Source organism: Parasteatoda tepidariorum, chromosome 1 (assembly GCF_043381705.1).
Source record: "Parasteatoda tepidariorum isolate YZ-2023 chromosome 1, CAS_Ptep_4.0, whole genome shotgun sequence".
Lineage (NCBI taxonomy): Eukaryota > Metazoa > Arthropoda > Arachnida > Araneae > Theridiidae > Parasteatoda > Parasteatoda tepidariorum.
The window spans coordinates 72559384-72574246 of record NC_092204.1 but is presented as its reverse complement, the minus strand read 5'-3'; the positions used below and the strand labels follow the sequence as shown (position 1 = coordinate 72574246).

The following is a 14863-nucleotide window of genomic DNA, read 5'->3' as shown; positions in this document are numbered from 1 at the left end:
TCTGGTGAATGTGTTTATTCGCACGATTTCTCGGAAGCACATCCGGTAATTATGACCGAATGTCCTGTCATATGACATCCTAAAAGTGCATCTGGCGGATGTTTTTCGCTCGAGTTCTTGGAAACGCATCCGGTGATTATGTGGAGTCGATCGAATGTCCTGTCGCATGAAATCCTAAAAGTGCATCGGGTGAATGTTTCTCGCATGATTCGGAAATGCAACTCGAAAGAGTTTCAATCAATTGGATGTCTTATCACATAATATCTTGAAATGCATTTGGTGATCATTTTCAGACACCATAGCGCTTTCTAGAAGATTCTATTGCCTCGTATCCGTTGATTTGAGCACCCTCTGTCTGTCTATAAAAAGGCTCGCACGCTGAGGAGCCGTTTTATTTTGACATAGAGTCAAATCGATTTAGGGGGACGAGTCCCCCTATTTGGGGACTCGTCCCATTTTTTAAAAATGTACACGAGGCCATCATTGGGTGCTTGAGTTTTGTTTGAAATGTCTTCTGCGGAGGCTCTCAGATTTTTTTTTGTCATTTTTGCTGGCCAATATTGGGCATGGGTGACTTTGTGTTTTCATCGGGAGCGTCAGACATTTCAAAAAAGCAAATACTGCGTCACGACAGAGCAGTGAGAATCGAGGCTTGAGGTCGTTTCAAATCGTTTTCAAATTTTTTTTGAAGAGGTCATGGTGCTTAGCTATTTTTTCGAGTTACTGTACATTACAACAATTTAGATTGTAGGGAAAAGGTAGGCGTGATTACCATACTTCGTACCACGCTTTTCAACCATTCGACCTTGCATGGGAAACCAATAATAGTGTATTAATGAAAATTCTGAATTGTCACTATCGATCGGTAAGAATACAAAACTATCAAAAACACAACTGTCAGCCCGGAGAATCAAGCCCTGGTTTAAGCTGTGGTCGAAGAAACTTTTCCTAGATACCCACTTTTTAAAAGTGCTGACTTAAGTAATCACGCACCCATGGAGTGAAATCGGAGGAAGTTAGTTCTCCTTGCACGCAGTTCACGCAACTCTGATCACCGTCCTTGAGGATCTAACTGGTCAGTCAGTTTCTCATTCACATCGCTAAACCGCCTACGTTATTGATTGCACACAGTGAACTTTTAACACTTGCCGGTGAGTTGTGTCTGAATTCGACAAGCAGAACAGAACGCATGTACATTATTCAAACTTAAGAGTCATTCTCACGATATGCAAAAAAATTCCTTATTGGCCAGTTTTTCCTGGGAATATCCCTATCAGTTTAAGCGGATGGATGACCACTTGGATCAGTCTGCGTAGGGATCGAGGGTTTGCGGTATTGGTCCTCGTTAAACTGTTCTACCGTAAAGTGCTCGACTTCGCGTGCAGGTTGTTGGGCTACCGAAGCGGGGATGCCATTCCTTCTGCAGAGGATCAAAATTGTGATGACATGTCTTAGGATCATCCTCAGGGATGTTTCCCAGACCATCGCTAATAGCCCATTGGGCAGCTCTGGTGTGACGTAAATGAACTACAACAACAACAACCCATAAGTTCAAATTTACCAAATTCGCAGACTCAAATTTTTCGCATGTAATGTGAATAACTTTTACAGTGAAAATAGCTCTTAACTATCCTCCTAATCAGCGATCAACTATTTCGATTTTAAGTTTATAGCTTACATATATTAAATTTGCTGTGTACTGGCCATTGATTTGTTTGAGAAATACTAGTTGCCATGGTAACTTAATGTCTCTCATATATACAATAAAGAATTTCAATGTTAAATAATCATTTAAACATAAAGTCTTATTGATGTTCAAAAATTCATATCACTTGTAGTACTTCAGATGTGCTGTGGGAAGTATAGATATTTATTTTTATTTTGCATTCATGTTTTTATATGAAAATGTTGGTGTTAATCAGAAAGCAATTAAGCATGCGCATTAGCGTTGTAGGTGCGGTGCTTGTTTACAATTCCTAAAGTTTCGTTTTCTGTGGTGTTACTGTAAAGATGGTTTGAATTTAAAATGTCAGAATTAAAAATTCAAGCTCCTCTAGCTAGGATTGAAGACTGGGCTGAATTCAATGATTACTCTGGAGATTTTGAAAACTCAAATAAAGATTCGTTTTCAAGTCCTGAAGCGAATGAAAATTCATTTGTGGACAGCAGCTTTAGTGATGCATTTTCTACATCATTAGAAGACTTGGTGAACACATTTGATGATAAAATCACAAAATGTCTACATAATTATGAAGAAAATGTTGAAAAATTAGCTCCAGTGCAAGTGCGCAATCAAGATGAAGTTATGAATGAATGCCAGTAAGTAATCGTAATAAATTTTTTGGCACTATTTAAAAGGCTATGCATAGTCATAAAGGTTGATTTTTATTTCAACATATACCTCAATTTATTTGCAAGAAATGTTTATAAAATATTTTATTTATTTTAAAAAAATGTTTTATTTTACTAATGTTTACTTCTATTAATCAGTTATTATTTAGTTATTTGCTAAATACCTGTTATAGTTAAGCATATTTATTGAAAGAATTGCTTCAAAGTTAAGTAACTTTTTATTTATTTATGTTTTTTTTACTACTACAAATATGAGAAGTTTACTTACCCAAGACCAAGTATGAGTATTTTTAGTAAACTTGTGGTAATATATAAGCTGCTTAAGTAAAGAAACGTGTGATTTTCTTTTAAAATGTGAAAAGAATCCACAATTATTCAGGTGAAATTCATAATTTTTTATAATATTTTTCATATCTATCCTTTACTAATTAATAAATGATAGTTCATTTCAGATCTTCAATCGATGAGCACTTTTTGTTCTAAAATTGAAAAGTTTTATCTCAAATATTCAATCTGTTATGAGGTTTGTGGATTTTTTGGCCAAATAAAAAGAATCCATTAACTATAAGGGATAAAATAATATGGCATTGCATATTGAAAATTCAAATCTAAAGTAGTAAAAATAATATGCAATCTTGAATCGTGATTTACTTAATACTAAATCAGGATACTTATTTTGTTAGAAAGATATCTTTATCAGTACATGTGCCAAGATAATCTTTAAGTTTAGTTTATTGTGTGGTAGAAACTGAAAGAATTATTAAAATCACAGAATGGAATAAAACACCAAGAGCACATTGAAAATACATCTTCAAAAGAAAAAAAAAAGTCATATATTATATTTAAAAAAAATATTAATTTGAACAGTCATAAATGCTAAAATAAGTTTCTGGCCAAATCAGAGACAGACCATATTATTTACCTACTCCTGAATTTGCTTTAAAATGATATATTGCCCCAAAAAACCTTAAGTTATTTACCTTTTAGCATTAAAATAATATATAACTGAAAGTGACAGATTAAACAAATTCTAATCAAAAATTGAAAGATCAGGCTCATAGTTACGTACTTACGGATAAGTATTCACTGACGTTTTAAATGTCATATATTGTGGTTCTGTTTTGCTACAATAGCACAAACACATACATGCAATTTTTTTATTTTATTATTAGAAGTAGAACTGAACTTTTGCCTTACAAGTTGTTCTTTGAAATGAAATAATTTTCAAAAGGAAAATCACATGATTCCTAGTTAATATATTTCTGACCATTTGGTTAAAATGTGCATTTTAGAATGTCGAAAATTAAACTAAAATATTAAAAAATAACATAGCTATAAATTTTTATCTGCGTAATATCTCTTAGAACTAGAACCTGCTTTCTTTTAGAAAAAAACAATAACATTTTGAACTTGCTAATTTTCTAAAAATCATATTTTAACAATTTGAATAATCATTAAATAAAGGTGAAATTAAATTAGTGATTTATTGTAGTTAAATTAATTAAAAATATAATGATCGTTATTATATATATGTAGAATTGTTTCATAGCTATGTGTGCATACCTTCCTTAGAAGTTTATTGAAGTCACATCTGTGAATTTGACTCAATTTGGATTATGGAAGAACTACTGGATAATTATCTTGGCATGCACACTTGCTTCAATTTTTATAATTCTCATTAATTTATTTTCAGAATATGGTGGACTCTAACTGGAAATTTTGGGAGTATTTTGCCTATAGATTGGACAAAGTCCTGTGCCAAAGGGATGCAACATTCTTTTATCAATCTAAATCATAATACAGTAAGTTTACTAACAGCTCAAAATGTTTGAATGTATTATAAGAAATAATTTATCTTTAATATAAAAAAAAATTATGGTTATAGTCTTTCATAATTTAACATTTAAATGTTTATGTATTTTCCTTAAAATTGAAAAAGAGCTCTTTTCAATAAAATACTATATATTAAAAAACATGCTGCAAATTTTTACCTCAGATCTCTTATAATAAATGCTAGTGTAACCTGAATCTGTTAATTAGCTTTAAATTACAACCATATGATTTTAGAAAAATTATCACTTTTAGTTTTAAAAGTTAATATTTAGTTATTTTATCACTACACTTTTGTTCTTGAATATTGAAGCAAGCAAAGCAACTTATTTTTTTAAAAATAATTTGAAAATTTTTTTTTTCTTTAAAACAACACGATCTTTTATGTTCTTTAAATATTTCATCATGTTACAGTCATCATGTTACTACTTGCAAGCGTGTTAAGTGCAGATAAAATCTTTTAGCTATATGTGAGAAAAATGTAGCAATTTTAAAAGTGGAAGCTAAATGACAATGAAAGCTAATAAAATGAAAAATTAGAAACAGTATTTTTTTTTTTAAATCTTTTTTTGTACATCATATGATTTTTTGAGATTGTACAGCATATTATTTAATCGTGTTCTTTTTTGACATATAATAGTGTATTGCTCATTGATCTGATTTTTTTTAACTATTGTTATTTTTTTCTCAGGACAGCGAATCTAAAAATGATGAATCTCCTAAAGATATGGAAATGCGGGCATTTTTAATAAAAAATTTACAACAAGAGCCTCTATTTACAGCTGAACAAGTATTAGAAGAGATTGAAGAAATGATTCAAGTACGTTGTGTTTTTAAAATTTGTATAAATTTAAGACAATTTTAAACTGTGATTTAGAGTAAATATTTTTAACATATTAACCTTGTTAAAACAATATTTTGTAAATTAAATTTTGTGTGGAAGTTTTATTTATAGCGTTGTCTATTATGATACAGTATGCATACTTTAAGGAAATAATTGAATATATTTCATCACCATTTTTGTTATACACATATACTAGCCTATAAAATGTAGACTTGCATATTGTGCACAGAATGTCTGCAGAAAATTTTTTTTATGTAGAAATGTAGATGATTTTAAATGTAGAAAATTTATTTTAATGTAATTTTTTATTATGATTTTAAATGTAGAAAATTTCGGAAAGAAGAAAATTCTTTAAAGACATTTATTTCATTTTTGATAAAACTTATCATAATTTCACTTTTATTTTAAATTCTCAATTAATTTTTGAAAATAAGAGTTATTAATGTCAGAAATGTCGATACTTCTTCATTTCAGCAGAGTATATTCAGCTGTTTTACTTATTTTTTTTAAAAAAAATCATGACCTAAAAACAATAAAAAATAATTCTGAAATAATAATTTAAAAAAATATTATTTTGTTTTGAAATTTTCTTTTATTAACTATGTTAATGTTATTTTAGGATACGCTTGTTTTAATCTGATATGGAAGTCTTAATTTCATAAAGCCCTACGATAGTTCAATATATTATTCTCGAGACTTCATGTAAAAATTTTGATAATGACTTAATTGGGGTAGGAAATATTGTATCTTTTTTAATAATTTGAATTCAGACTATGTTTAATCTTATTATTTATTTCTGTCTTATTACCCTTTAAATCAATATTAACTCTATTGAATTCACTTTCTGAATTTTAGCAACAAAGGTCACCATCACTCAACTCTTCTGAACCTCTAGATAAATCTCCTGATGATATGAAAAGTAAAGTCTCAATGTATGTTGGAATGTACAAAGATGGTATGTATTAATTTAAGTTGCAAAATTTGAATTGTATTAAATGTTATACCAATTATCTGTTCATGTGGGCTAAATTAATAGATATAAGAAATTTATAACAAATTATTATTGTTTATTTTATTTTTACATATTGTTTTATTATTTTCAAAGAAAATTTAAAACATTAAACATCAGCTTATGTAAAAAAGCAGACCTGCCAAACCTAAACTACCATTTTTTACTCTTTCGAATATTTGCAGTATTTGTGGAATAAAAATTAAAATGGGGAATGTTTTTAAATCTTTTCCACTTAACTTAAAAACCTCACAACATGCTTCTCAGGACTTTGTATGTATGTTTGAACTATTTAAGTGCTTTGGAAGTCAAAATAATTTCAATATTACAATGTAAATTTAAATAATTGTGGAAAATCTCTGGCTAAAAGTTGATGTAGGCATGTCTCATAAAAGAGAATTATTTCTTAGGCAACTGAATTGAAGTGAAGTACAAAAATGATAGTTTCAGTGGGAAGAGAAAAAAGTTTTTAATAGATTTTACAGAGCTAAAAATATCTTAGTTAATTGTTCCATACATATTTTTGAAAATGTGTTATTATAGATGAGTTTTTGACATAACAATAAGATATGTTGCATCTTGTAATCTGAATGATAACTATAAGCTATGCACTGCCTATCATATCTCATTCATATTCAGCCTTTTATCTTGCTCTTGAATTGTAAACCAGCTTTAGTTTTTTCTGAATTATCTGCATTAATTCAGAAAATTGTATTCTAGTGGCTATGAGTGTGTTTGAAAATAAATGATTTGTGCATGTTTTTAGCATGTATATAACATATGAAAATAATTGCAAGTGTACTAAAATGGTGGCTTATTGTATTTTTGCTGTTGATTAAACATATTTTCTTTACTAACTTATTCGTCTAAGAAAAAAAAAGCTTAGGCGCACTTATAATTTTGTAATGTGAGGATTTTAACATTGTTATTCTAAAAAGAAACAGTTTTGTTGCATGCCAATAATGTCTTGTCTTTTTTCAATGTATTTTCTAATAAAGCAATAACTTTAATTTTCTATTTAAAATCAGTTATTTACAATTATTGTCAATTCATAGTCTAAAATCAACTTAAGTTAAAAAATAAAATTTTACTAAATTATAATTTTAAAATTACAACGTTAAATATCGGCTTTTGTAAAAAAGTAGGTCTGTTGGTCTGAAACTGCTATAGTTTTCTATAATATTTACTATGGTGGAGAAATAAAAATTAAGAAATGTCCATCATTAAATCAAATAAATAAACTGCAAAATATAATGCATTTGAAAAATATTTTACTTTTAGCCACTATATAGGATAGAAGTATCATTAGCATTATTTTGTAGTTTTATACAGCTTATTTCTGTCTATTAGTATTCTGCGCAATAGCAGACTTTAAGTATTCTGAAGAGTAGCAAAAATAAGGCTCTTTGTTGGAGAAAACTCTGTGATTTCTCACAGTCCTCAGAATTTCAAACATTCGGTAAATATTTAACAAAAGATATTAAATATAATGGGTTAGTGAGTCTCATAGGTTTGAATAAGCCTAGTAGTTAAATTTGTTTCTAAATTTAGTTTCAAAACCAAATACTATTTAATACTGTTAAAAGCCAAAATAATTCAGGGAATATAACACTCATCACTTGAAGAGACGATTGAGGTTCGAATCTAGGATATAGTTGGTAAATGCACATTCTGCTACCAGCTCACACTTACCACAGTAAAAGCAAAAAATATTTTCTACAAATTCCTATAAATATATTTTTATAAATTTCTATTATTATTCATTCTATTTTCTGTTAAAATTATTGCTGTTTGTTCCCAAATAATATTTTGTCATCTGAATAAGCATTATTTTATGCTCAGATTCCACTAGTCTTAATCTATTTATTATATTCAGTAATTTTAAAAGAGATATTGAAAAAAGTGCAATTAATGTAATCTTATTTTCAAAAATATTGACATGATCTCATAAATTTGGGTATTATGTATTTTTTTGTTTTTTCTTCTCTGTCTAGTGGTTTTAATTTTTTATTATATTTATTCTAGAAGTGAAAAAATTCAATCTGATACAACTTCAGAATCTACTGTGGGAGATTGAGAAATTGATTAAAGACCATTCTGAAACTTTAATTCATGAACTGGCTTTGAGAGATGAATTGGAGTTTGAAAAGGAGTTAAAAAATAATTTTATTTCATTAGTCCTTAGTATCCAGAACAAACGACGCCAATACTCTTTGGATAAAAAGAAAATAATTAAAAATGGTTCGATAATTGGTACAGAACCCAAAGTAAGAGTGCTAGCTTGAATATTTAAAAAAAAAATTTTTTTATGCTTTTAAGAATTCTCTTGCAATAATTTATTTTTCCATTTTTATTTATTAGTATTAAAATTAATTAAGTAAAGTAATTTACATTAGTAATAAAGTAATTTACATTTTTCACCATTAAGCTTTATAAATAAATAAATTTTCTCCCTGGTACTAAAAAAATTAAACATTAAATATTTTTTCGATAAAATGTTTATAATCAAACATTCATTTATACATGTCTTATCTGAAACCTAATTATTTAAGTTTTAATTATTTTATTATGTTAACCAAAGCAAATTCATATGTAGGTATAGTTTATATGCTTACTTATTCACTTATTGATATATTGCATATTATTTATGTGAAATATGTAGAGCAAATGAAAAAAAAAATGCTTCTGGTCTTTTAATTTTTTTGTTTTACAAAATTATAGTCTGTGTAGAAATATAAATTTTAAAAATAAATTTATGCAAATTTAAATAACATGTAAATCAAAACAAAAATATTTTTACAGCATTTATATGAAACTAGGAGTTAACATATAATTTAAAATGGAATTGTTAATTGGAAAATTTCTGTCAATCTCTGAATTCTCTATATTCAGTCCTATGTTGTGTATAGAGACAGTGCATAATTCAAAGAAATGTCAGTTAAAAGTTACTTTCACTTCTGGAAGTCTACGCAAATTTTTTATCTTAAAAATGACAATACCCAATCTGTATTTAAATATAGTTTGTTTATTCATTTTAAAAATATATCAATTGGCTAGACTTGAAAATTGTGTGATTTGTCTGACCAAACTGATGTGTTCAGAAAATTTTTCACTTAGTAAACTGAACAACTGCTTATTATATTGCTAGTTCAAAACCTTTATTGTGAAACCTAGATATTTTATACTCTAAAAGTGGTTTGACTTTTTTTCTTTTAGTATCTTAGCACTGTTATTCCTTATGACCCTCAACATGGGACACCAGATAACCTAACTCTAGAAATTTTGATAAAAAGTAAGTATGTTTAATGAAAAAATGTATGTGCTCTTAAAAGAATTTTGTACAATCACAGAGATTTTATGTGCTCTTGTGCTTTTAGTTAAAAAATCGTATGTTCTTAAAAGTTTTTTTTTTTTGGTTTTTTTTTTGTACATTGTAGCTTAAAATTAGAGAAAAGTTGTTTACAGTTTAAGTTGTCCAATGTAAAAAAGTTTAATGGTTATAATTCAGTTATTAGTATATGGAACCCGATTATTAACATATCCAGGATTTAAATCAGGGAAGCGAATCCTTTTTTTTTTTGTAGTGGGTCACAGAAACTACAAAATGTAAAGATGGAGGCCAACATTAACATAATGTGGTAATTATAAATCTGCTAGGAATATTTGGATTCTCTTTGAAAGTAATGTGAATAAGCTACAAGTCTATAATTAATTTTATGCTCCTGTGCAGATAATATAAATAGTTAATGTGTATAAATTTAAACAATTATTCTTATTAGATTACAAAAGCAAATTATGGTACATTTATATGAGCATTGGCATACAACAAAAAAAGACACTTAAAGTTAACTTTCACTATTATTCAGAAAAAAATTTTTTTTGCTAATACAGTGTCAAATTAATGTGACTAATGTGATAAATGACTAGTGTGATAAATGATGTTATAATTTTGAAGAAAAAATTTTTTTGTTCATCATGCCTACTTGTTTAATTTCTTTTTCTTCTTATTAAAGTTTATTTACAAATTTATATGTAATTACATTTTACTGCAAACTCTGAACCTATTGCATTAATAGAACTTTTATAATGAAACTGAAATAATCACAGTATGATATTTTGGGAAAAAGCTGTAAATTAGATCCGTAACTTTCTGTAACTCTTTTTCTTTTATTATATGACAATTCAGGGACCAAATTAAAAAGCTCTAGGGGCTACTTTAGGCCAATGTAGCATAGGTTGTGCACTCCTGATTTAAACCATTATTATAAATAAGCAATAATTAAGAAAACTTGTCTTATTCTTCAAGAAATTAGGTAACAACGTTTCTAAAAAGATAATAAATATTCTTTTGTGTACTGACTACTAATAAATGAATAAAAGACTGTAACATTTTTTAAAGTTATACAAAGAGAAATTATAAAAATCTATGATTATTACATGCATTTATTAATGTCTTTTTTTGTCTTATGATGTCTGATTAAATGATTTATGATTAGACTGTAGTATTCATATAAAAAAAGTGATTTTTTTTCCATGTAAACATATATAAAATTTTAGAATTCAAAAGCTATTAAGACTGTGAATTAGGTAAAATATTTTTTGGTGTATTGCTTATTAATATTTATTAAAAATATGAGTAATTAGAAAAAATAATGGTACATACTTATATTTTTATTTGATAATTTGTTTCATTATAAAAAATATACTTTTAAAGTGCCATATCATCTTGCATTTTTATTTTTGTAAACTGAATTATAATTTTTTGTATATTCTGATAGTTTTACAAGCAATCAATGAAGATAGCCCAACTGTTCCCACTCTACTGACTGATTATATTCTGAGAGGTACTTCTAATTAATTTGTTACCAATATTTCCAAACCAAATGATAATGCATAATATTCAAAATAATAATGCATTCTAAAGTGCCAGGTTTATTTTATATTTATTTATTACATAGTGTTAAAAAAACACATTGTTACTGATTTAGGTTTTATTTTACAATTCTGAATGAGTATTCGAAAAGAACTGAAATTTAACTATTTTAATTGAAGGCTAAATATAAAATGATTTTATTATACAAAACATTTTCTTAAGTAGGATAAAAGCAATTGTTTGAAATAGGGAATAGAAAATGTTTAAATGATAAAGTTTAAAAAATTTTTTTTAAATAAAAGTATAAATTATGAAATTGAAAAGGTTTTGAAATCAAGCACGGAATCATTATCATAAGTTTTTCTAATAGCTTTGTAAGTGAAGTTAATTGTAGTTTTTCCAAGCGATGCAATTTAACTTTATTTGAATTGTAGCCTGCTTTTATAAATCCTTTTGATTGTCTCAGGTTGAGTGATAATCTTAATTCTTAAATTGGTATAGGATTAGACTCCCGGTGGCTGAGCGGCAGCGCTTAGCACTGTCATGCCACCGATCCCTGGTTCGATCCTTGGGCCGGGCAAGGTAGACTCAGCCTTTCATCCCTTCGATGGGTTGATAAAATTAGTACCAAGCATGCTTGGGCTGACCACTTAACCGGAACATCTGCTCTTGCACCTCAGATCCCAAAGGTCAAGAAAACTGAGATGGGAACGGTAAGCCTTGGCCCTCTATGGGCTGTCGTGCCACTGAGTTTAGTTTTAGGTATAGGATAAAGTAAGAGTTTTTCGAACTGGTTAAAGTGACTTACAAGAAAGATATGAATTTATTCACTAGAAATTTTTTTAAATATAAATTAAAAAAACAGATTGTACCTAAACAATTAAAATCTTCAAACATACTTGTTCGTTATTTAATAATGCTGTGATAAAGTATTGCTAAGATTTGTGGTGCTTTAAAGATGAAGGGGAAAAAAATTACATAAAAAGAATATTGGAAATGTTTCACGTTTTTCTTTTGGGGCAATATATTTTAACAGTTACATTGTTGATACATAATTGTTTTGTTACAACTAGTAAAATTTCAGATTTTTAATTTGTATCTCCAAATAAAACACTCATTACGTTGCCAATACTCAAATAAAATCACTGAATCATAAATTTAATCAAATCACTAATTTAAATAGCAATATATAATTTTATAAAATAAAATTATAATATAAAATTATAATAATTGATAAAAAGAATTTTACTGAAAACTTACAAATCTAAATTTACATCAACACCAGCATCTGCCAATCCTATTGATATTTATGTACATGAAAATCTCCACGTTCTTGAAGTAATAATAAAATATGTAGATAATCTTTAAAGCTGCAAATTTTTATTAAAACAAAATATGTTTTGTTACAAAATATGTTGTAATGTTTTTTAATTATATATTTATTTCAGTCTTTTGTCCTACATAAAAACTCTCTGGAAGATTTGATACAGAGTTTGAATATAAGTGATGTTGCTGACAGTTGTTGAATTTCCTCGCAAGCTTTTATTTTAGTCTATTGTTATTAAGTTGCTTATTTTGTGAAGCATAGTCATAGTTTATTTTGAATGTGCTTCTGTATTTTGTTATTTGTTTTTGATGCTCTGTTAAAGCTTATTTATAAGTATTTATTTACAATTTTAAGACTATTTGCCTATTTTGGCATGTATCACTAGTGCAATTTATTAAATTTTACTTTTGCTTGTTGGAAAAATATGTTCCATTGAAAGTGTACAAATATATTAATAATCAAAAATTTCTCTTCTCCTTACGTGCAAATATTTTAAATATAATAAGAATCTAAGATATGAAATTGTTATGCATCTATCTTAAATAATTTCAATTTTCATGTACAGTTTTCAATGCTCAGTTATATATTCTTTGTGAAGTTGCGATGTTTGAATAATCTATGAAGAAAATGTTTTTGCTATGGAAATCTTCCCTGACAATATTTAAATGAATGTTAGTGAAAATGTATTATATAAATTTTTTTTAAAGTTTTACAACCTTCCTTTCAAGAAGGGTTTAGGTATTTAAATATTTTATAAATTGTAATTACAGAATATAATTACTATAACTTATCATAAACTTGTGTCTCAATTAATCAGGACTTAAAATCTATTAATTTTGTTATTAAAATTAACGTTTTTTACATAATTTTTTTGTATAATTTTAAACTTTTAAAATTACTTTAACAGAATTATGTCTATGACTACTGAAGTGCATGTCATTGAGGTATGTTTACTAAGTGTTAATACCATACAGTTTCCTAGCACTGCTGCAAGTATCAACAATTCTCAAACTTCAAATTAAATTTTATTACTCAATTTCCTCTTGAATATCGACAAGAATGCAAATTACAGTACAGAACCCGTTATCCGGAAATCAGAAAACCGGAAAATCAAAAAACCTGAACGAAATTCGATAAATTTTTCCGCCATTTAAAAAAAAAAAATTTTTTTCCCTCATAAGATTTTTCTTTCTTTTTTGAAAGATGTTTACCTTCCCATCATTTTGGAAATAATCATTAGTGTATTACTTCATCGTTTTTTCTTCTTTTTAAGATTATTTCCAAATTTTTTTTTTTTAGTTGGGTTTCACAATAAAAAAACGGCTTTTTGTAGCGATTCAGAAAACCGGAAAAATCAGTTATCCGGAATAGCGGTAGTTCCGATCGTTCCGGATAATCGCTTCCCTACTGTATTATAAATTAAAATTTTGCTTTTAAACTCAATTTTTTCTTACATTTATTTAAATAGCATCATAATTGTTATTATAAGAATTTCGTGTTATATTTAAATAGCATCATAATTGTTATTATAAGAATTTTGTGTTAGAGTTGTTATTTTTATCATCTTGTTTTTAAAGTTCTTTTATTTTTCTTATAAGTTTGAACAACAGTATTAAATACTATTAAGTATACTTAAGGTGATTATTATTTTATCCATTTTTTGAATTATGCTTGGCAACTAAATATTTAAAAAAAAATAAGTGAAAAATTTTAATTTTTCAAATAAAAATTTATAAACTTGTGATATTTGTCTTTAAGCTAAGGAAACTGTGGTATGTGTAAGCAAACTGTACAGTAAATATGAGCACACTTATTAAAAAAATTCTAACAAAATTTTAATTTCATTTCGTATGTTTGAATTTTAAGTTAATATGAAGTTAAGTTTATGTTATTTAATAAAAATACAGGTCATTATTTAAAATTCTGAATGTTATAGATTGATGTATTGCTTGAAGCTTAACATGCTTATGTGGGAAGCTCTTGGTGTAATGTAGTTTTAATAATGCATTGTAAGCTATGTAGTGGTGTTTGTATGAAATGTCAATAACAGACACTGAACTTCACTATGCATTTTGACGGAAATTTTTTTATTATTTTCGAGTGTGGGAAGTGTAATTTCCTAACACATAAGTAAATAATAATAATAAGTAAGGGCATGATTTATCTCTTTATAGTTATAAAATTATAGTAAGATATATAATATCTTTTTAGCCTTACATGTAGTATTATTTGAATTATCAAAAGGAAATCAATTACATAGTATAGTTGCATTTATTTTCAGCATAAATATCATTACTAAACCATGAAAGGAATTATGTTGTTACTTAAAAAAAGCGGTTTAAGTTCAACCAGGCTTGATTTTAAAAATAATATGCGGTAAAATGCAAATTTTCAAAAATGTTCATTACTGCAAGAACGTTTTTAAACATATTAATTAAAAAATCCTTAAAGGAATTAAGGAAAACCCTTGAATTAAATTCTTCTTCCTTTATCCTAATTTTACAGACAATTCCTAGATGCAATTGTTTTGTTTTTGAGTTTGCAAGATCTATGTTATCTAGAAATTAGTTTGTTTTTTTAAAATTCACAATGAATATAATTTTGTTTAAAAGTGTTATCTGCTGCATT

At 27.1% G+C, this 14863-nt stretch overlaps 1 protein-coding gene across 1 annotated transcript; it reads left to right on the top strand.

Moving 5' to 3' along the window:
- Window positions 1-176: 176 nt before the first annotated feature.
- LOC107447989 (fasciculation and elongation protein zeta-2) lies at window positions 177-14273 on the top strand. The gene is made up of 8 exons (XM_016063054.3): window positions 177-2319; window positions 4046-4154; window positions 4874-5002; window positions 5882-5981; window positions 8061-8302; window positions 9252-9327; window positions 10814-10879; window positions 12357-14273. The coding sequence occupies exons 1-8, from the start codon at window positions 2027-2029 to the stop codon at window positions 12371-12373; spliced, it is 1032 nt and encodes a 343-aa protein (XP_015918540.1). The 5' UTR covers window positions 177-2026; the 3' UTR covers window positions 12374-14273.
- The last annotated feature ends 590 nt before the right edge of the window (window positions 14274-14863 follow it).

What these genes read in the sequence shown, in the direction of transcription:
- LOC107447989 (XM_016063054.3), top strand. Translation starts at nt 2,027, where the DNA reads ATGTCAGAATTAAAAATTCAAGCTCCTCTAGCTAGGATTGAAGACTGG. An exon ending in TAATTGGTACAGAACCCAAA is followed by an intron (nt 8,303 to 9,251) that starts GTAAGAGTGCTA and finishes TTTTTCTTTTAG; the next exon opens with TATCTTAGCACTGTTATTCC. An exon ending in TCTAGAAATTTTGATAAAAA is followed by an intron (nt 9,328 to 10,813) that starts GTAAGTATGTTT and finishes ATATTCTGATAG; the next exon opens with TTTTACAAGCAATCAATGAA.